This window comes from Panulirus ornatus, chromosome 56, assembly GCF_036320965.1.
Source record: "Panulirus ornatus isolate Po-2019 chromosome 56, ASM3632096v1, whole genome shotgun sequence".
NCBI classification, from domain to species: Eukaryota; Metazoa; Arthropoda; class Malacostraca; order Decapoda; family Palinuridae; genus Panulirus; species Panulirus ornatus.
This window is the reverse complement of record NC_092279.1, coordinates 29,561,338-29,585,401: the sequence shown is the minus strand read 5'-3', so window position 1 is coordinate 29,585,401 and position 24,064 is coordinate 29,561,338. Positions and strand designations below refer to the sequence as shown.

Genomic DNA, 24,064 nt, shown 5'->3' with positions numbered 1-24,064 from the left:
ATATCAATACAATAAAAATTCAAATTCATAAGAAACTTTATTCCCTAAAAGATATTTTGCAGTTGTACAAGTAGTGATTATTAAATGATAAAAGTAATGCACATGCATCACTTGTGAATCATGGAGTAAATGTTAACTACATAACAATTAGTATGGTATATAAATCTATGCACAAATATCAATAATTTTATAGTGTTCACTATACATGACCACCATTACCATCTGTTGACAAAAAAGTTTCTGAAAAAAAAAGTGAAATAAACATCACTGGTCAAAACTGCCATCTGTTTAAGTGATAAACCATTCAACTTTGTTACAATAAAGCACTCTGCAGTACTGTTCAGTTTGGTCAGTCAAGAGTGCTGTTGCTCATGACCCTAGTGATCTCTTGATCTCAAGAGTTAATGAAAATTGGCAAACTTCATTTCTATTTACAGATATGCAAGGGCCTTAACAGAAAAAAAAAAAATACTATTACCTGGGAGTCTGCAGCATTAATTGTAAAACGAAATTAGCAAAACTATGGTCTTAACAAAAAAAAGTACACACCATATGGATTAAAAAATTGACCAATTCTAATTAAAAAATTGACCAATTCTAAGAAAAGTATTTAACAATCAGGAATGTTTCTAAATGTATCACACAGCATGTGGACATCAAGTACATTAAAATAAAATGATCTAAACTTCATGTTTACTGGTTGGATTTTATAGAAACAATCAGTAAACTGAAATTTTTTTGGAAAGAAATCTTATAACATAAAAATGAGTATAAAATTCAAACTTTATATGGTATACAGCAGGGGTCTCCAACATGGTGCCCACAGGGTATTCTAAGTTGCCGCCTATTGCTTACAAAGTTTTCCATTAATACATATTTTGTATTTTTTCTTTTTCCAATTTAATTTTCCTTTAATATGTATTAATTTATAATATGTTGAGTAGGACCAAGGCAGGTATAAAAAATGAATACAACATTCTTTTCAGCCTTTTACATTGTTCTAATCTCATTATTTTTTCTGAATAATAATGAACAATAGATATGAAGATCACAGAAAATCTAGAGAAAACACTGCAATGGTGAAGAAAAATAAAGTATTCAAAATATTGAATTATATGGTCTGAATACGAAGGTTGGGTTAGGTAAGGGGGGCATGCATAACAGAGAAGGAGGTCAACGTTGCCAGTATCTGCTGATGTATACAGAGTATCTGTATACGTGTGGCTAATGAAGTTCCTAATAAAAGTATATTTGTATATTATGTTTAAGAAAGAATAACAGCAAATTTACAATCATTCCATCAATATGTACAAAAAAAAATCAAGATACACATGAAAACAACAATGTCCTCTTCTTATCTCTGATAGCAGTGAAGCAATAGCCCTTCCATGGGTATTACAGGATTAAGTTGCCTTCACTGCTGTTTTTCTCTGAAGTTAGAAAATCCTCAAATATTTTGGGTATATGGGAAAACTGGATGTTACATGGGTAAACCCATCTGTGCTTCGTTGATACATCAGCTTATCGAAGTAAACTTAATTGTAAGATAACTTTTTTTATACCAACATAAGAGGACCTGAGGGAAAAAAAAAAAAAAAGACATGGGAAAGAACACTACTCTTTCACTAACATTAATTGTAAATCTGTATGTTTCATAAGTTTAGTGCTGCAATAAGGAAACAGTGCTATGAGGCACTTCCAAACAAATAATGAAAAACATTACTTAAAAATTTTATAAACTTAAGAGATTTTGCAAAAGCACACAAGCTTCTCTGTTATCACATAAAAAAAATACAGTAGTATATTTTAAATAGCTATGAAGTAATCATTTCTTGTGCAGACTCTCAAAAGTTGGTCATAAACCAGTACTTGTATCAATATAACTGCAACAGTTTGGTATCAGTAACAAGGAGGACAGACAACTTAAAAAAATGTAGAACAGAGATTTACAAAATGTCGTTTCACTGTAACTTGAATCCATACATATACCAGGCACTGCCAGCTTTATAATATTTAGACAATGTTCAGTAACTTCTTTATAAAGAAGTTATTAAAATACTGCCTACAAAAAGCCAAATGCAGGGTGAAGATGGTTACTTGATTTTCAAGAAATATACTAAGGAAAATAACATGCCCCTGCAGAGGGTAGTGCTTCTTACTAAAGATGGGGCACTTGCAATGGTAGACTGCAGCAGGAGTGAGTTAACTGCCCTCTGTAAGAGAATACTCTTTCCCAAAATCCATTTCCTACCATAGAATCATCCTACAGGATGCTTTGTGCACAAAAGTTCTTGATTTTAGGCTTGTCATGAATACTGTAACTAAAATAATCAACTCTATCTGGGCTGCGGCCTTGTAACACAGTCTTTTTAAGGCACTTTTGGAGGATTTTTGCAGCCAATAATAAATATCTCATACGGCACATTGAAGTTGGTTTGCTAAGAAAAGGAAAGTACTTGCATGGTTTTAAGACTTGATGAAGAGATAAAGGGGGTTTTCATGTCCAGAAGTTAATCATTTACAACTTAGTTTTGGTTAATGGATTTTGCTTTCATCTCAAATGTATCAACAATAGGACACTATATCTGGAACTTGCACATAATGATTTAAACACACTGCTCAAATGACAAAGTCAAATCAATGCATTCATATATAACTGGATTCAGGGGAACCACACATGACTATGAAATCACTTATACTTTTCCTAATCATCAAAAACTTTTAGCCTGCTCTACACAACCAGCCGTGAAATTTTTCATTAAACCCACTTGAGTTGACATTTCTAAAACTGCTGTTTATGTTGGTAAATTCTTTCAGGATGAATTGGAAGAACTTCCATCAGTAAGCATTCACTGACAGTATTAATATCAAAGGCAAACAACAATCTCTGGAATCTGATACACTATCATAACGGTTGTTGTATATTGCTCTTCTGAAAATCGTGTCATACTGTGGATCACCCTACTTTAAGGGTCACTGTTCTCACCTAAGATGTGCATAAAATTAAAGTACAAGTCAAGATTAATGGATTCCCTAACAGATGACTATTTGCAGATTGCCACCTCATTGCACATCCTATATTATGACAAGTTTAGCAGAAGTGTGGTGATGTCTCCAAATTAGTAATGTTTGTCATTACGAATCATTTCCTATTTTTCTAAACATGTATTGTGATAATGTAATTTTTTTCTCTTGTACATATATAGTTTTATATACATTCTCGCTTGACTAAAGGACTACCTGCTTTGGTACCCACAGCCTTACCCTAAAATTTCAGAGTAGCCTTTTTGTATAAAAAGGCTGAGAACCCCTGGTCTATAAAATTCAAATTTTTAGTTGTTAACAGAACACACAACAAAGGCTTTCAACTCTGTAAAGTATAACAAACACAGAAATCTCACAGGCTCATTGGGGTAGCTCCTGTACTTAAACTATCTCTGAACTCAGTGCTTATCAAATCAATGTATCCCCAAATTCCAAGAACAAAGTTAATGTCAATAAGCAAGTAGGTTTGACATTCATCACTTTCCTTCATTCTGATTACTAGGAACATTAGAATTTTTATCAGTGTTACCATTTTTACCACTAGTATCACCTTTACTATCACCTTTTTTTGTATCTGTTGGCACTGATCCTGAAGACCCCTGTGCATCCACATTTTCTTCATTCTCCTCCACTGTTATTTCTGTCTGCTGCTCTAACTGCTCCTCTGATTCTTCTTCCTCCAATTCCTCTGGATCATCCACTTCTTGTTCATCATCCCCCTCCTGTTCGACATTCTCTGCCTCCTCACCTTCCATTTCTTCATACTCTGTACAATCATTTGCTTCCTGCTCTCCATTCACCTCAGCAAGCTTAACATTTTTCACATCACCTATTTGAAGAACAAGCTCATCAGCTGGCTGGCCTAATATCATCGAAGGTTCCTCTGATCCACTTTCTAGTTCTTTCACTAACTGCCTTAGTTTAATATTTGATGATATGGCAAATTTATTATATTCAGGAATGGACATAGCATAAACATACATAATTCTGTCTTTGGTCTGTACTCTTTCACGTGGACACTTTGCCTTTAACTTGGCTTGAAAAGATGTTCGTGCGTGTTCACTCTTTCTCCTGCTGAAACATGAGGTGGTGCTGTCAATAAGAATAGGAATGTCTTCATACACACTGGCTCTTGATAATTCTTCATGTATTTTGTCATCACTTTCATGGATGAGAGTGGTGTATCTAAAGCCATATTTTTCAATGGAACGTGACCATATCTTTTTTGCTATGAAGCATTCCAAATATTTTGGTTCTATCTCTCTAACACCTTCCTCAGCATCATGATCTAACTCATCACACCATTCCCTGATCTCACATGTGTCCTGGTGCTTGTTAAACCATTCTGTCATTTCAGCTGGTGACATGGAAACAATTTTTTTTGCATTTATCTTGCATACATGACAATACATGTTAGCAACATCATAATCTAGGACAAGGCCTGTTGTCAATTCAATAACAGCTCCAGCAACAAGACAGAAATCACTTCCCCACTGGTGATAAGTTGTTGTAAAGGCAACAGTAAGATCAATAAGACCATCAGTCTCTAACTGGCTTTTGAATACTTCTCTGACAATTCCAGCCGTGTACAGCAAGCTTTCCTCTGTATCAGCCACCACATCACTAATGACCTGCCGTGCATATACAATAAAAGTAGCCTCATTTAGACATCTAGCATTAAAGTACTTACAGTAGTGACGCAGTCCGCTATAGCCAAGGCCATTGTCTAAGAATGCTGCAACATGAGCATAATTGATGTTTTCAGTCTTCTGAAGAACACAATCCCTTCTTTCACGCTTTCTTTTCCTTTCACGAATCAAATTAGGGGTATTAGTAGATTTGTTATCCTCACACACGGTACAAGATACTGTAAACTCTGATATCATGCCTTTTGTAGTCGGCCTGACCCCTACCCTTACTGATTCTCCACACTCACGACAAGCTACAAGAGAGCCCAATGCATGAACTTGGCTTGTTGTCATATGTAAGCCTTCTGACATGCCATCATCAACAACTAATACTGTAGAAACCATTGTTTTATCCTTTCTACTAATGGAACCATCTTCACTTTCTAAACGAGCTCTCTTTGATGCTCCAGGTTTTGTGGGATCCTCGCCATAAGGATCAACTTTTTTCCTTGGGCGCCCCAATCGCCTTCCAGGATCTGAAAAATTTTAACAATTAAGCAACCTTAATATCTGAAAATGTAACAAAAAGTTGCAATAACCATTTCCTGTGACTTTACCTGCCTGTATTTTAATGAAAAATTTGCTACTGATTAATTCAAAGAACACTTAAGAATGACTTCTCCAAAAGAATTCATCTCTTCCTTCCTTATTCTACTGTATCCATTACTTCTTTTGCCTTTCAAATACACATGTAAACCTTACCTAAACTTCTTTTCCAATGATCCACTTATACAAACATTCATAGTGATCTGAAAGTCAACCACATCTGGTGGAATGGACCCTAAGCTAAGAAAAGCAGTTATAATGGAGTAAATGTTTAGTATAAAAGTTACATATTAGGCATTAGGGGTCTTTTGATATGCTGAATTAGTGTTTGTATACATATGAGGAAAGCAGTTTCAGACAGGCATGTGTTTGGAGAAGTAGACTTGAAGACAGGGATGGTAGGGTGATTCTTTATTATGTTGAGTCATTAAAGAGTATATATTATGTTGAGTCATTAAAGAGTATACAGACTTTATGTTGTGTTTGTTGGGGACAGGGGGTTCTGTGAGTATAAGTATATACTAAACCATATACCTACCCCAGAAACCCCTTTTGTGGAACTCCTGCAGCACTCGCAGAAATCAGCCATGTCCATTAACAAGAATACAGGTAGAGTGCAGTAATTTTCTGTGTACGTCCATGTAAGCTGAGTGCTGGACAGTTAAAGTGAGATCTTTGACAAGGCTGTACTCTTTTCAACTAATGATGATATAGCCCCTCCAAAGGTGACCTCACTTGCAGTATAACTTCAAGCACATGGAGTCTGGCAATTCAAACACACACACATGCTGTATATATGTACATACCTACCATCCTGCTCTAGGAGCCCCCATAACACTCAGAAAGCTGGCCACATGCAATGGATGAGACCACAGGTCATAAAGTGTACTGATGTTTTGTGTGTGTCTATATGGGGAGAATGTGGGGTAACTGAGCATTAAGTATTCCTTGCCTTTAGTGTGTGGGCTGCAATGCTGGCATTAAGGGTCTTAAAATGGTGTTTGTAATGGTTTCAGAATAGGTGACATCTAGACATAAAAAAGAAAGTGTAACTCAAGTTGGGTGGTGGTCTTTAAGACTGAGTTAGGATGAATGGCTGCTTAAAGCTTGATGGGTCATTATCGTGTTTATACATTTTGTTAACGATGTGTTTATTGGGGAAGGGGGCATCTGTGAGCAGAGGTTGCTGAATTTTAAAGCAGGGGGTAAGCATTTTATATATTTGCTTAAGAGCTGATTGTTAGTTATGGAATGGTTTAGATGAGAAGAGTCTACAGATGTTTCAAAGAAATGAGTGTAGTGGGAGGATATGTTGTTTTGTTGTGTAGGTGTTGGGCATTGTACAAGCTAAGCATCTGGTGTTTGTTCTAAAGGGTCTGTTTTGTGTGGTTTGCAGCTCTGTTATATCTGTTTACACAAGGTGGATGCCTAAGTAAGTGAAGTGGAGTTTAGGGTGAAGCAAATGATTTATTTGTAGAAATACTAAAGGGATCCTTCATCTTGTCCTAATCACCTGTTGGCATTTTAAGAGCATATATTTTCTGTTGATGTCTGTAGTATCAGGCTGTAAAAACATTGCCTAACATAGTGGGGAAAGCTACCTAACTTATACAGGCAAGGGCTGTGCTTATCTGGAAAACACAGTCCCAAAAAACAATGGAAGCCCTTAAAAATAAACAGAGCCTGTGGAAATCTTCCTTAACTGCATGAGGGACATGCTGATCTGGGAAATAATGGAGTACTATATAAGTTAAGGGTACACTTTTAAAATTAAGAACCAACACAAACCTTGCTTGGCTGCCCCTAGAAACCTTAACTTCCCAAATATTTTGTTATATGAAAAAAATTCGCTTCCAGTATTCAGATGCAAGATGCCCCTGAAATGGAATGCTAACAAACCTTACAATAATGGTTTAGTATTTTTACTTCTAATGGTACAAAATACTAAGGTATCAGCCAATTTTATCAGAGACTTTAATTGCGACAGCATAAGCAAAACTGAGAGGAATCATTCTGGCTACTAAGTCATTCTTGTGAGGAACAAATTTTTTCATACTGAGCTACTAATAGTTTTCCCGTAACTTTGTAAAAACTACTTTTAGATACTAAAATATATACACTAACGTTTCACTATAAATGAAGAAAGGTGACCTGTACCACTGTGAAAAACAAGAAAGCATACTTTTGTTTACAAGCCACCTTCCTTTTCAGTGGGATATGAATTGTACATTATTTTCCTCTTTTATTATGAAAAACATAAACAAAAAAAGTCTTTAATACCCTCTTTAATTATTTAATTACTAAATGAAAAGAATACTAGGTATCTTATAATGTATACAACAAAACAAAAAAATATGAACCTGGCTTGTCTGTTAGGTTTTCACGAATTATGATATACAGATATTCTAAATATAAAATGTATTTCAAATATTCTTTAGTCAAGTATTCAATAATGACAGCAGAGTAAAATAATTTTAACATCTTCTTTAGCAACCACAGCCATGTAATGTCATTTGCAGGCCACTTACCATTGGTTTGCGAGCCAAAGTTTATTTTTATCAGTAGGTCGTTACACATGTATACAGTCACCAAAATGGTAAAAGAGTAACCGAGATACGTTATTGGCACAGTCATTCAGAATGCAGAGGTGACCACAGTAATGCGATCGCTAAGCACTGGCAAGAAAACGATCATCCTGTAGACTTTAACAACCCAGTCATATTATACCCCTCATCCAATTATGCTACCCGTAATGTCATTGAACCTATCTTAATGGTTAATACTAAGAACTTCAATTTGCCCACAGGTAACCTTAATGCACATCCTATTATCAACAAAATCATTATGAAACAATAATGAAAAAAAATGATAAGAAAAGTAGCTGAACACATCTCGTTCCCCAGCCAACCACCCCCATTCACTTTCCCTTTAACAGTCGGGCCAGAGTATACCTCAGCACGGCAGACAGGATGGAGTTTGTGTAATAGTGTTGAGATTTAAAAACTTTATAAATTGTGAGTGCTTGATAAGCAGATTGTCTCCATAAAGCATGCAGCGTAGCATGTATTGAAAAATACATCTTAAATGAAATTATATGTACTACTGAATTGCGATTTCACCTTCATTCATAAGTATGTATGTTGCATTACCAGACTCCACCTGCAGCAGGTTATGTTACACTGCAAGTGAAATATCATCTTTGGCAAAGCTTGTTTCAGTGAATACAGGCACGCCAGAGACTTTCTCACTCCAGAGGGGGTAACATTTTCATGCTACTGGAAGTAGCACAGCATTGGGCTGCAAGAACCTTTGGAATGGTACAGGCAGAAACCAGGACTCTTTCACAGAAATACATCCTGAGGTATATATATATATATATATATATATATATATATCATACATTTACTTTCTCGGTCTCCCAAGTTAGCGAGGTAGCGCAAGAAAACAGACAAAAGAATGGCCCAACCCACCCACATACACATGTATATACATACACGTCCACACACGCACATATACATACCTATACATTTCAACATTTTTTTTTTTTTTTTTTTATACTTTGTCGCTGTCTCCCGCGTTTGCGAGGTAGCGCAAGGAAACAGACGAAAGAAATGCCCCCCCCCCATACACATGTACATACACACGTCCACACACGCAAATATACATACCTACACAGCTTTCCATGGTTTACCCCAGACGCTTCACATGCCTTGATTCACTCCACTGACAGCACGTCAACCCCTGTATACCACATCGCTCCAATTCACTCTATTCCTTGCCCTCCTTACACCCTCCTGCATGTTCAGGCCCCGATCACACAAAATCTTTTTCACTCCATCTTTCCACCTCCAATTTGGTCTCCCTCTTCTCCTCGTTCCCTCCACCTCCGACACATATATCCTCTTGGTCAATCTTTCCTCACTCATTCTCTCCATGTGCCCAAACCATTTCAAAACACCCTCTTCTGCTCTCTCAACCACGCTCTTTTTATTTCCACACATCTCTCTCACCCTTACGTTACTTACTCGATCAAACCACCTCACACCACACATTGTCCTCAAACATCTCATTTCCAGCACATCCATCCTCCTGCGCACAACTCCATCCACAGCCCACGCCTCGCAACCATACAACATTGTTGGAACCACTATTCCTTCAAACATACCCATTTTTGCTTTCCGAGATAATGTTCTCGACTTCCACACATTTTTCAAGGCTCCCAAAATTTTCGCCCCCTCCCCCACCCTATGATCCACTTCCGCTTCCATGGTTCCATCCGCTGACAGATCCACTCCCAGATATCTAAAACACTTCACTTCCTCCAGTTTTTCTCCATTCAAACTCACCTCCCAATTGACTTGACCCTCAACCCTACTGTACCTAATAACCTTGCTCTTATTCACATTCACTCTTAACTTTCTTCTTCCACACACTTTACCAAACTCAGTCACCAGCTTCTGCAGTTTCTCACATGAATCAGCCACCAGCGCTGTATCATCAGCGAACAACAACTGACTCACTTCCCAAGCTCTCTCATCCCCAACAGACTTCATACTTGCCCCTCTTTCCAGGACTCTTGCATTTACCTCCCTAACAACCCCATCCATAAACAAGTTAAACAACCATGGAGACATCACACACCCCTGCCGCAAACCTACATTCACTGAGAACCAATCACTTTCCTCTCTTCCTACACGTACACATGCCTTACATCCTCGATAAAAACTTTTCACTGCTTCTAACAACTTGCCTCCCACACCATATATTCTTAATACCTTCCACAGAGCATCTCTATCAACTCTATCATATGCCTTCTCCAGATCCATAAATGCTACATACAAATCCATTTGCTTTTCTAAGTATTTCTCACATACATTCTTCAAAGCAAACACCTGATCCACACATCCTCTACCACTTCTGAAACCGCACTGCTCTTCCCCAATCTGATGCTCTGTACATGCCTTCACCCTCTCAATCAATACCCTCCCATATAATTTACCAGGAATACTCAACAAACTTATACCTCTGTAATTTGAGCACTCACTCTTATCCCCTTTGCCTTTGTACAATGGCACTATGCACGCATTCCGCCAATCCTCAGGCACCTCACCATGAGTCATACATGCATTAAATAACCTTACCAACCAGTCAACAATACAGTCACCCCCTTTTTTAATAAATTCCACTGCAATACCATCCAAACCTGCTGCCTTGCCGGCTTTCATCTTCCGCAAAGCTTTTACTACCTCTTCTCTGTTTACCAAATCAATTTCCCTAACCCTCTCACTTTGCACACCACCTCGACCAAAACATCCTATATCTGCCACTCTGTCATCAGACACATTCAACAAACCTTCAAAATACTCATTCCATCTCCTTCTCACATCACCACTACTTGTTATCACCTCCCCATTTACGCCCTTCACTGAAGTTCCCATTTGCTTCCTTGTCTTACGCACCCTATTTACCTCCTTCCAGAACATCTTTTTATTCTCCCTAAAATTTACTGATAGTCTCTCACCCCAACTCTCATTTGCCCTTTTTTTCACCTCTTGCACCTTTCTCTTGACCTCCTGTCTCTTTCTTTTATACTTCTCCCACTCAATTGCATTTTTTCCCTGCAAAAATCGTCCAAATGCCTCTCTCTTCTCTTTCACTAATACTCTTACTTCTTCATCCCACCACTCACTACCCTTTCTAAACAGCCCACCTCCCACTCTTCTCATGCCACAAGCATCTTTTGCGCAATCCATCACTGATTCCCTAAATACATCCCATTCCTCCCCCACTCCCCTTACTTCCATTGTTCTCACCTTTTTCCATTCTGTACACAGTCTCTCCTGGTACTTCCCCACACATATACATATATATACATACACAGCCATATATACACATGTACATAATTCATACTTGCTGCCTTTATTCATTCCTGTCACCACCCTGCCACACATGAAATGACAACACCCCCCGCATGCATGCAAGGTAGTGCTAGGAAAAGACAACAAAGGCCACACTCGTTCACACAGTCTCTAGCTGTCATGTATAATGCACCGAAACCACAGCTCCCTTTCCACATCCAGGCCCCACAAAACTTTCCATGGTTTACACCAGATGCTTCACATGCCCTGGTTCAATCTATTGACACCATGTTGACCCCGGTATACCACATCATTCCAATTCACTCTATTCCTTGCAAGTCTTTCACCCTCCTGCATGTTCAGGCCCTGATCGCTCAAAATATTTTTCACTCCATCTTTCCACCTCCAATTTGGTCTCCCACTTCTCCTCGTTCCCTCCACCTCTGACACATATATCCTCTTTGTCAATATTTCCTCACTTATTCTCTCCATGTGACCAAACCATTTCAAAACAAGCTCTTCTGCTCTCTCAACCACACTCTTTTTATTACCACACATCTCTTTTACCATTTCACTACTTACTAGATCAAACCACCTCACACCACATATTGTCCTCAAACATTTCATCTCCAACACATCCACCCTCCTCCGCACAACTTTATATCCCACGCATCACAACCATATATATATATGGTTTTTAATTTTAATATATATATATATATATATATATATATATATATATATATATATATTATACATAATAGCTGTTTCCCACGTCAATGAGGTAGCACCAGGAAACAAAGAATGGCCCATCCACTCACATACACATAAATGCCCATACTCACACATATACATATATACATATTCATACTTGCGTGCTTTCATACACACACACACACACACACACACACACACACACATATATATATATATATATATATATATATATATATCTTTTTTTTTTTTTCATACTATTCGCCATTTCCCGCATTAGCGAGGTAGCGTTAAGAACAGAGGACTGGACCTTTGAGGGAATATCCTCACCTGGCCCCCTTCTCTGTCCCTTCTTTTGGAAAATTTTGCTTTGTCGCTGTCTCCCGCGTTTGCGAGGTAGCGCAAGGAAACAGACGAAAGAAATGGCCCAACCCACCCCCATACACATGTATATACATACACGCCCACACACGCAAATATTCATACCTATACATCTCAATGTACACATATATACACACACACCATCTTCTGTGTCAGCAAGGTAATGCAAGGAAACACACAAGGAATGGCCCAACTCACCCACATACACATGTATATACATAAACACCCATACACACACATATACAAAAATATACATTTCAACGTATACATATACATACATACACAGATATAGACATGTACATATCCATACTTTCTGCCTTCATCCTTTCCCATCGCCACACATGAAATGGCATCCTCCCACTCCAGTGAGGTAGCACCAGGGAAAAAAAAAAAAAAAAGCCACATTCGTTCAAATTAAGTCTCTAGCTGTCATATGTAATTCACCAAAACCACAGCTCCATTTGCACATCCAGGCCCCACAGACCATTCCATGGTTTACCCCAGATCCTTCACATGCCCTGGTTCAATCCACTGACAGCACGTCAACCCCAGGATACCACACTGTTCCAATTCACTCCATTCCTTGCACGCCTTTCACCCTCCAGCATGTTCAGGCCCCAATCGCTCAAAATCTTTTTCACTCCATCCTTCCACCTCCAATTTGGTCACCCGCTTCTCATTGTTCCCTCAACCTCTGACACACACACACACACACACACGTTTTTCTTTTAGACTATTCGCCATTTCCTGGATTAGCGAGGTTGCATTAAGAATAAAAGACTGAGCCTTTGAGGGAAATCCTCCCTTGGCTCCCTTCTCTGTTCCTTCTTTTGGTAAATTAAAAATGAGAGGGGAGGATTTCCAGCCCCCCACTCCCTCCCCTTTTAGTTGCCTTCTACGACATACAGGGAATACATGGGAAGTATTCTTTCTCCCCTATCCCCAGGGATATATATATATATATATATATATATGGATGGGGTGGTTAGGGAGGTGAATGCAAAAGTTTTGGAAAGAGGGGCAAGTATGAAGTCTGTTGGGGATGAGAGAGCTTGGGAAGTGAGTCATTTGTTGTTCGCTGATGATACAGCGCTGGTGGCTGATTCATGTGAGAAACTGCAGAAGCTGGTGACTGAGTTTGGTAAAGTGTGTGAAAGAAGAAAGTTAAGAGTAAATGTGTTTGCGACGAAAGAAATGGCCCAACCCCCCCCCATACACATGTACATACACACGTCCACACACGCAAATATACATACCTACACAGCTTTCCATGGTTTACCCCAGACGCTTCACATGCCTTGATTCACTCCACTGACAGCACGTCAACCCCTGTATACCACATCGCTCCAATTCACTCTATTCCTTGCCCTCCTTACACCCTCCTGCATGTCAGGCCCCGATCACACAAAATCTTTTTCACTCCATCTTTCCACCTCCAATTTGGTCTCCCTCTTCTCCTCGTTCCCTCCACCTCCGACACATATATCCTCTTGGTCAATCTTTCCTCACTCATTCTCTCCATGTGCCCAAACCATTTCAAAACACCCTCTTCTGCTCTCTCAACCACGCTCTTTTTATTTCCACACATCTCTCTCACCCTTACGTTACTTACTCGATCAAACCACCTCACACCACACATTGTCCTCAAACATCTCATTTCCAGCACATCCATCCTCCTGCGCACAACTCCATCCACAGCCCACGCCTCGCAACCATACAACATTGTTGGAACCACTATTCCTTCAAACATACCCATTTTTGCTTTCCGAGATAATGTTCTCGACTTCCACACATTTTTCAAGGCTCCCAAAATTTTCGCCCCCTCCCCCACCCTATGATCCACTTCCGCTTCCATGGTTCCATCCGCTGACAGATCCACTCCCAGATATCTAAAACACTTCACTTCCTCCAGTTTTTCTCCATTCAAACTCACCTCCCAATTGACTTGACCCTCAACCCTACTGTACCTAATAACCTTGCTCTTATTCACATTCACTCTTAACTTTCTTCTTCCACACACTTTACCAAACTCAGTCACCAGCTTCTGCAGTTTCTCACATGAATCAGCCACCAGCGCTGTATCATCAGCGAACAACAACTGACTCACTTCCCAAGCTCTCTCATCCCCAACAGACTTCATACTTGCCCCTCTTTCCAGGACTCTTGCATTTACCTCCCTAACAACCCCATCCATAAACAAGTTAAACAACCATGGAGACATCACACACCCCTGCCGCAAACCTACATTCACTGAGAACCAATCACTTTCCTCTCTTCCTACACGTACACATGCCTTACATCCTCGATAAAAACTTTTCACTGCTTCTAACAACTTGCCTCCCACACCATATATTCTTAATACCTTCCACAGAGCATCTCTATCAACTCTATCATATGCCTTCTCCAGATCCATAAATGCTACATACAAATCCATTTGCTTTTCTAAGTATTTCTCACATACATTCTTCAAAGCAAACACCTGATCCACACATCCTCTACCACTTCTGAAACCGCACTGCTCTTCCCCAATCTGATGCTCTGTACATGCCTTCACCCTCTCAATCAATACCCTCCCATATAATTTACCAGGAATACTCAACAAACTTATACCTCTGTAATTTGAGCACTCACTCTTATCCCCTTTGCCTTTGTACAATGGCACTATGCACGCATTCCGCCAATCCTCAGGCACCTCACCATGAGTCATACATGCATTAAATAACCTTACCAACCAGTCAACAATACAGTCACCCCCTTTTTTAATAAATTCCACTGCAATACCATCCAAACCTGCTGCCTTGCCGGCTTTCATCTTCCGCAAAGCTTTTACTACCTCTTCTCTGTTTACCAAATCAATTTCCCTAACCCTCTCACTTTGCACACCACCTCGACCAAAACATCCTATATCTGCCACTCTGTCATCAGACACATTCAACAAACCTTCAAAATACTCATTCCATCTCCTTCTCACATCACCACTACTTGTTATCACCTCCCCATTTACGCCCTTCACTGAAGTTCCCATTTGCTCCCTTGTCTTACGCACCCTATTTACCTCCTTCCAGAACATCTTTTTATTCTCCCTAAAATTTACTGATAGTCTCTCACCCCAACTCTCATTTGCCCTTTTTTTCACCTCTTGCACCTTTCTCTTGACCTCCTGTCTCTTTCTTTTATACTTCTCCCACTCAATTGCATTTTTTCCCTGCAAAAATCGTCCAAATGCCTCTCTCTTCTCTTTCACTAATACTCTTACTTCTTCATCCCACCACTCACTACCCTTTCTAAACAGCCCACCTCCCACTCTTCTCATGCCACAAGCATCTTTTGCGCAATCCATCACTGATTCCCTAAATACATCCCATTCCTCCCCCACTCCCCTTACTTCCATTGTTCTCACCTTTTTCCATTCTGTACACAGTCTCTCCTGGTACTTCCCCACACATATACATATATATACATACACAGCCATATATACACATGTACATAATTCATACTTGCTGCCTTTATTCATTCCTGTCACCACCCTGCCACACATGAAATGACAACACCCCCCGCATGCATGCAAGGTAGTGCTAGGAAAAGACAACAAAGGCCACACTCGTTCACACAGTCTCTAGCTGTCATGTATAATGCACCGAAACCACAGCTCCCTTTCCACATCCAGGCCCCACAAAACTTTCCATGGTTTACACCAGATGCTTCACATGCCCTGGTTCAATCTATTGACACCATGTTGACCCCGGTATACCACATCATTCCAATTCACTCTATTCCTTGCAAGTCTTTCACCCTCCTGCATGTTCAGGCCCTGATCGCTCAAAATATTTTTCACTCCATCTTTCCACCTCCAATTTGGTCTCCCACTTCTCCTCGTTCCCTCCACCTCTGACACATATATCCTCTTTGTCAATATTTCCTCACTTATTCTCTCCATGTGACCAAACCATTTCAAAACAAGCTCTTCTGCTCTCTCAACCACACTCTTTTTATTACCACACATCTCTTTTACCATTTCACTACTTACTAGATCAAACCACCTCACACCACATATTGTCCTCAAACATTTCATCTCCAACACATCCACCCTCCTCCGCACAACTTTATATCCCACGCATCACAACCATATATATATATGGTTTTTAATTTTAATATATATATATATATATATATATATATATATATATATATATATATATATATATATATATTATACATAATAGCTGTTTCCCACGTCAATGAGGTAGCACCAGGAAACAAAGAATGGCCCATCCACTCACATACACATAAATGCCCATACTCACACATATACATATATACATATTCATACTTGCGTGCTTTCATACACACACACACACACACACACACATATATATATATATATATATATATATATATATATATATATATATATATATATATATATATATATATATATATATATATCTTTTTTTTTTTTTTCATACTATTCGCCATTTCCCGCATTAGCGAGGTAGCGTTAAGAACAGAGGACTGGACCTTTGAGGGAATATCCTCACCTGGCCCCCTTCTCTGTCCCTTCTTTTGGAAAATTTTGCTTTGTCGCTGTCTCCCGCGTTTGCGAGGTAGCGCAAGGAAACAGACGAAAGAAATGGCCCAACCCACCCCCATACACATGTATATACATACACGCCCACACACGCAAATATTCATACCTATACATCTCAATGTACACATATATACACACACACAGACATATATATATATATATATATATATATATATATATATATATATATATATATATATATATATATATATATACTTAAACACCATCTTCTGTGTCAGCAAGGTAATGCAAGGAAACACACAAGGAATGGCCCAACTCACCCACATACACATGTATATACATAAACACCCATACACACACATATACAAAAATATACATTTCAACGTATACATATACATACATACACAGATATAGACATGTACATATCCATACTTGCTGCCTTCATCCTTTCCCATCGCCACACATGAAATGGCATCCTCCCACTCCAGTGAGGTAGCACCAGGGAAAAAAAAAAAAAAAAAGCCACATTCGTTCAAATTAAGTCTCTAGCTGTCATATGTAATTCACCAAAACCACAGCTCCATTTGCACATCCAGGCCCCACAGACCATTCCATGGTTTACCCCAGATCCTTCACATGCCCTGGTTCAATCCACTGACAGCACGTCAACCCCAGGATACCACACTGTTCCAATTCACTCCATTCCTTGCACGCCTTTCACCCTCCAGCATGTTCAGGCCCCAATCGCTCAAAATCTTTTTCACTCCATCCTTCCACCTCCAATTTGGTCACCCGCTTCTCATTGTTCCCTCAACCTCTGACACACACACACACACACACGTTTTTCTTTTAGACTATTCGCCATTTCCTGGATTAGCGAGGTTGCATTAAGAATAAAAGACTGAGCCTTTGAGGGAAATCCTCCCTTGGCTCCCTTCTCTGTTCCTTCTTTTGGTAAATTAAAAATGAGAGGGGAGGATTTCCAGCCCCCCACTCCCTCCCCTTTTAGTTGCCTTCTACGACATACAGGGAATACATGGGAAGTATTCTTTCTCCCCTATCCCCAGGGATATATATATATATATATATATGGATGGGGTGGTTAGGGAGGTGAATGCAAAAGTTTTGGAAAGAGGGGCAAGTATGAAGTCTGTTGGGGATGAGAGAGCTTGGGAAGTGAGTCATTTGTTGTTCGCTGATGATACAGCGCTGGTGGCTGATTCATGTGAGAAACTGCAGAAGCTGGTGACTGAGTTTGGTAAAGTGTGTGAAAGAAGAAAGTTAAGAGTAAATGTGTTTGCGACGAAAGAAATGGCCCAACCCACCCCCATACACATGTATATACATACGTCCACACACACAAATATACATACCTACACAGCTTTCCATGGTTTACCCCAGACGCTTCACATGCCTTGATTCAATCCAATGACAGCACGTCAACCCCGGTATACCACATCACTCCAATTCACTCTATTCCTTGCCCTCCTTTCACCCTCCTGCATGCTCAGGCCCCGATCACACAAAATCTTTTTCACTCCATCTTTCCACCTCCAATTTGGTCTCCCTCTTCTCCTCGTTCCCTCCACCTCCGACACATATATTCTCTTGGTCAATCTTTCCTCACTCATTCTCTCCATGTGCCCGAACCATTTCAAAACACCCTCTTCTGCTCTCTCAACCACGCTCTTTTTATTTCCACACATCTCTCTTACCCTTACGTTACTTACTCGATCAAACCACCTCACACCACACATTGTCCTCAAACATCTCATTTCCAGCACATCCATCCTCCTGTGCACAACTCTATCCATAGCCCATGCCTCGCAACCATACAACATTGTTGGAACCACTATTCCTTCAAACATACCCATTTTTGCTTTCCGAGATAATGTTCTCGACTTCCACACATTCTTCAAGGCCCCTAGAATTTTCGCCCCCTCCCCCACCCTATGATCCACTTCCGCTTCCATGGTTCCATCCGCTGCCAGATCCACTCCCAGATATCTAAAACACTTCACTTCCTCCAGTTTTTCTCCATTCAAACTCACCTCCCAATTGACTTGACCCTCAACCCTACTGTACCTAATAACCTTGCTCTTATTCACATTTACTCTTAACTTTCTTCTTTCACACACTTTACCAAACTCAGTCACCAGCTTCTGCAGTTTCTCACATGAATCAGCCACCAGCGCTGTATCATCAGCGAACAACAACTGACACTTCCCAAGCTCTCTCATCCACAACAGACTGCATACTTGCCCCTCTATCCAAAACTCTTGCATTCACCTCCCTAACAATCCCATCCATAAACAAATCAAACAACCATGGAGACATCACACACCCCTGCCGCAAACCTACATTCACTGAGAACCAATCACTTTCCTCTCTTCCTACAAGTACACATGCCTTACATCCTCGATAAAAACTTTTCAATGCTTCTAAAAACTTGCCTCCCACACCATATATTCTTAATACCTTCCACAGAGCATCTCTATCAACTCTATCATATGCCTTCTCCAGATCCATAAATGCTACATACAAGTCCATTTGCTTTTCTAAGTATTTCTCACATACATTCTTCAAAGCAAACACCTGATCCACACATCCTCTACCACTTCTGAAACCACACTGCTCTTCCCCAATCCGATGCACTGTACATGCCTTCACCCTCTCAATCAATATCCTCCCATATAATTTACCAGGAATACTCAACAAACTTATACCTCTGTAATTTGAGCACTCACTCTTATCCCCTTTGCCTTTGTACAATGGCACTATGCACGCATTCCGCCAATCCTCAGGCACCTCACCATGAGTCATACATACATTAAATAACCTTACCAACCAGTCAACAATACAGTCACCCCCTTTTTTTAATAAATTCCACTGCAATACCATCCAAACCTGCTGCCTTGCCGGCTTTCATCTTCCGCAAAGCTTTTACTACCTCTTCTCTGTTTACCAAATCATTTTCCCTAACCCTCTCACTTTGCACACCACCTCGACCAAAACACCCTATATCTGCCACTCTATCATCAACCACATTCAACAAACCTTAAAAATACTCACTCCATCTCCTTCTCACATCACCACTACTTGTTATCACCTCCCCATTTGCGCCCTTCACTGAAGTTCCCATTTGCTCCCTTGTCTTACACACTTTATTTACCTCCTTCCAGAACATCTTTTTATTCTCCCTAAAATTTAATGATACTCTCTCACCCCAACTCTCATTTGCCCTTTTTTTCACCTCTTGCACCTTTCTCTTGACCTCCTGTCTCTTTCTTTTATACATCTCCCACTCAATTTCATTTTTTCCCTGCAAAAATCGTCCAAATGCCTCTCTCTTCTCTTTCACTAATACTCTTACTTCTTCATCCCACCACTCACTACCCTTTCTAATCAACCCACCTCCCACTCTTCTCATGCCACAAGCATCTTTTGCGCAATCCATCACTGATTCCCTAAATACATCCCATTCCTCCCCCACTCCCCTTACTTCCATTGTTCTCACCTTTTTCCATTCTGTACTCAGTCTCTCCTGGTACTTCCTCACACAAGTCTCCTTCCCAAGCTCACTTACTCTCACCACCCTCTTCACCCCAACATTCACTCTTCTTTTCTGAAAACCCATACAAATCTTCACCTTAGCCTCCACAAGATAATGATCAGACATCCCTCCAGTTGCACCTCTCAGCACATTAACATCCAAAAGTCTCTCTTTCGCGCGCCTGTCAATTAACACGTAATCCAATAACGCTCTCTGGCCATCTCTCCTACTTACATAAGTATACTTATGTATATCTCGCTTTTTAAACCAGGTATTCCCAATCATCAGTCCTTTTTCAGCACATAAATCTACAAGCTCTTCACCATTTCCATTTACAACACTGAACACCCCATGTATACCAATTATTCCCTCAACTGCCACATTACTCACCTTTGCATTCAAATCACCCATCACTATAACCCGGTCTCGTGCATCAAAACCACTAACACACTCGTTCAGCTGCTCCCAAAACACTTGCCTCTCATGATCTTTCTTCTCATGCCCAGGTGCATATGCACCAATAATCACCCATCTCTCTCCATCAACTTTCAGTTTTACCCATGTTAATCGAGAATTTACTTTCTTACATTCTATCACATACTCCCACAACTCCTGTTTCAGGAGTATTGCTACTCCTTCCCTTGCTCTTGTCTTCTCACTAACCCCTGACTTTACTCCCAAGACATTCCCAAACCACTCTTCCCCTTTACCCTTGAGCTTCGTTTCACTCAGAGCCAAAACATCCAGGTTCCTTTCCTCAAACATACTACCTATCTCTCCTTTTTTCACATCTTGGTTACATCCACACACATTTAGGCACCCCAATCTGAGCCTTCGAGGAGGATGAGCACTCCCCGCGTGACTCCTTCTTCTGTTTCCCATTTTAGAAAGTTAAAAAATACAAGGAGGGGAGGATTTCTGGCCCCCCGCTCCCGTCCCCTCTAGTCGCTTTCTACGACACGCGAGGAATGCGTGGGAAGTATTCTTTCACCCCTATCCCCAGGGATAATAAATATATATATATATATATATATATATATATATATATATATATATATATATATATATATACACACATACACACACACATACATACGCACATATACACACACACACACATACATATATATACATATGAAAAATGTAAGAAACAATTTAGAAAACTGAAACTTCTAGCTTGAAATGAAATGGATGTCACATAATGGTTCAACCTCTGGCTATGGAAAAAGGAAATGTATAATTTATTTACACAAACGTCAATAGTAGTTCTCATCAATTTGACCACTGTATCAATAAGCTTCAATGTCTAAGCTACATTTTTTCCAATTTCACTATTTTCTTGTCAAAGCACCATGTATGGAAACTATCACTCCAGTAACACAACTATAAACATTTACTTCCCCTTTAAAAAAGTTCTGGGGAAGTCTGTCTCGATACACTGCGGGACACTCTACCACCTGGCGAGGTTTGTGTTGCAATGGTTCTTGATTCACAAACGTAGTAGCATTTACTTATATATATATATATATATATATATATATATATATATATATAAGTAAATTATGTGAGTAGGAGAGATGGTTAAAGGGCATTATTGGTTAACATGTTAACTGATCAGCATGTAAGAGACTTTTGGATGTTAATGTGGTGAGAGGGGATGTCTCATCACTATCTTGTGGAGGCAAAGGTGAAGATTTGTTGAGGTTTTCAAAAAAAGAGGAGAAAATGTTGGAGAAGAGTGGTGAGAGTAACTGAGCTTGAAAAGGAGACTTGTGTAAGGAAGTACCAGGAGAGACTGTGTGTAGAATGGCAAAAGGTGAGAGCAAATGACTTGATGGGAGTGAGTGAGGAATGGGATGTATTTAGAGAAGCAGTGATGGCTTGAGCAAAAGATGCATGTGGCATGAGAAAGATGGGAGGTGGGCAGATTAGAAAGGATAGCGAGTGAAAGAGAAAAGAGAGGCCTTTGGAAAATACTTGCAAGGAAGGAGTGCAAATGTCTAGGAAATGTATACAAGATACTTGCATGGAAGGAGTGCAAATGTCTTGGAAATATATACAATAAAGTGCCAGGAAGTCAAGAGAAAGGTGCAAGGGTTGAAAAAGTGGGCAAATGAGAGTTGGGATGAAGGAGTATCATTAAACTTTAGGGATAATAAAAAGAAGTTTTGCAAGGAGGTAAATAGCGAGCATGAGACAAGAAAACAAATGGGTACACCAGCGAATGGGGCAGGGAGGGAAGTAATAACAGGTAGTGATGAAGTGATAAGGAAAAAGAGTGAGTATTTTGAAGGTTTGTTGAACATGTTTGATGATAAGAGTGGCAAATACAGGGTATTTTGGTTGGGGTGGTGTGCAAAGTAACAGGATCAGGGAGAATGGTTTGGTTATGAGAGAAAAGGTAGTGAAAGGTTTACAGAAGATGATTCAGCAAAGCAGCAGGTGGGAATGGTACTGCAGTTGAATTTAGTAAAAAAGGGGGACTGTGTAGTTGATTAGTTGGTAAGGAAATTCAATGTATGTATGGATCATGAAGTGCCTGAGGATAGGCAGAATGCATGCATAAGGCCATTGTACAAAGGCAAAGGGGAGAAAGATGAGTGTTCAAACTGGAGGCATAAGTTTGTTGAGTATTCATGTGAAATTATATGGGAGGGTATTGATTGGGACGGTGAAGGTATGTATGGAGCATCAAGTTGGGGCAGACAGTGTGGTTTCAGAAGTGGTAGAGGATGTGTGGATCAGGTGTTTGCTTTGATGAATGTACGAAATAGAAAAACATGGATTTGTTTGAAGCTTTTATGGATCTGGAGAAGGCATATGATAGGGCTGATAGAGATGCTGTGGAAGGCAAATTGCTATAAGCAATGAAAAGTTTTTACCAGGGATGTAAGGCATGTATACCAGTAGGAAGAGCAGAGAGTGACTGATTCCCAGTGAATATCAGTCTGCGGCAGGGGTGTGACATCCCCATGGTTGTTTGTCTATGGATGGGGTGGTTAGGGAGGTAAATGCAAGTTATGGAGAGGGGCAAGTATGCAGTCCGTTGGGGGTGAAAGAGATTGGGAAGTGAGTCGGTTGTTTTTTGCCAATGATACAGCTCTAGTGGCTGATTCAAGTGTGAAAGTGCAAAAGTTGGTGACAGAGAATGGTTTGGTAAAGAGAAAAGTAATAGTGAAAGCTTTGCGGAAGATGAAATCTGGCAAGGCAGCTTTTTTGGATGGTATTGCAGTGGAATTTATTAAAAATCAGGGTGACTGATTGATTGAGAGGGTGAAGGCATGTACAGAGCATCTGATTGGGGAAGTGCAGTGTGGTTTCAAAAGTTGTCGAGGATGTGTGGATCAGGTGTTTGCGTTGAAAAATTACATGGGAAATACTTAGAAAAACACATGGATTTGTATATGGCATTTATGGATCAGAGAAGGCATATGGTAGGGTTGATACAGATGCTTTGTGGAAGGTTTTAAGAGTATATGGTGTGGTAGGTAAGTTGCAGAAAGCAATGAAAAGTTTTTAACATGGATGCAAGGCATGTGTACGAGTGACTGGTTCCCAGTGAATGTCAGTCTGTGGCAGGGGCGCGTGATGTCCCCATGGTTGTTTATGGATGGAGTGGTTAGGGAGGTAAGTGCAAGAGTTTTGGAGAGAGGGGAAAGTTTGCAGTCTGTTGGGGATGAGAGGGCCTGGGAAGTGAGTCAGTTGTTGTTTACCGACGATTCAGCTCTAG

General features: G+C 39.9%; 1 protein-coding gene across 1 annotated transcript in view; it reads right to left on the bottom strand.

Annotated features, from left to right (window-relative positions):
• Nucleotides 1-24: 24 nt before the first annotated feature.
• Nucleotides 25-24,064, bottom strand: part of LOC139766045 (uncharacterized) — a 26,113-nt gene continuing 2,073 nt past the window's right edge. The window contains exon 2 of the mRNA XM_071694187.1: nucleotides 25-5,209. Coding sequence (XP_071550288.1) covers nucleotides 3,522-5,209 — 1,688 coding nt within the window. The 3' untranslated portion in view covers nucleotides 25-3,521. The remainder of the gene's footprint in view (nucleotides 5,210-24,064) is intronic.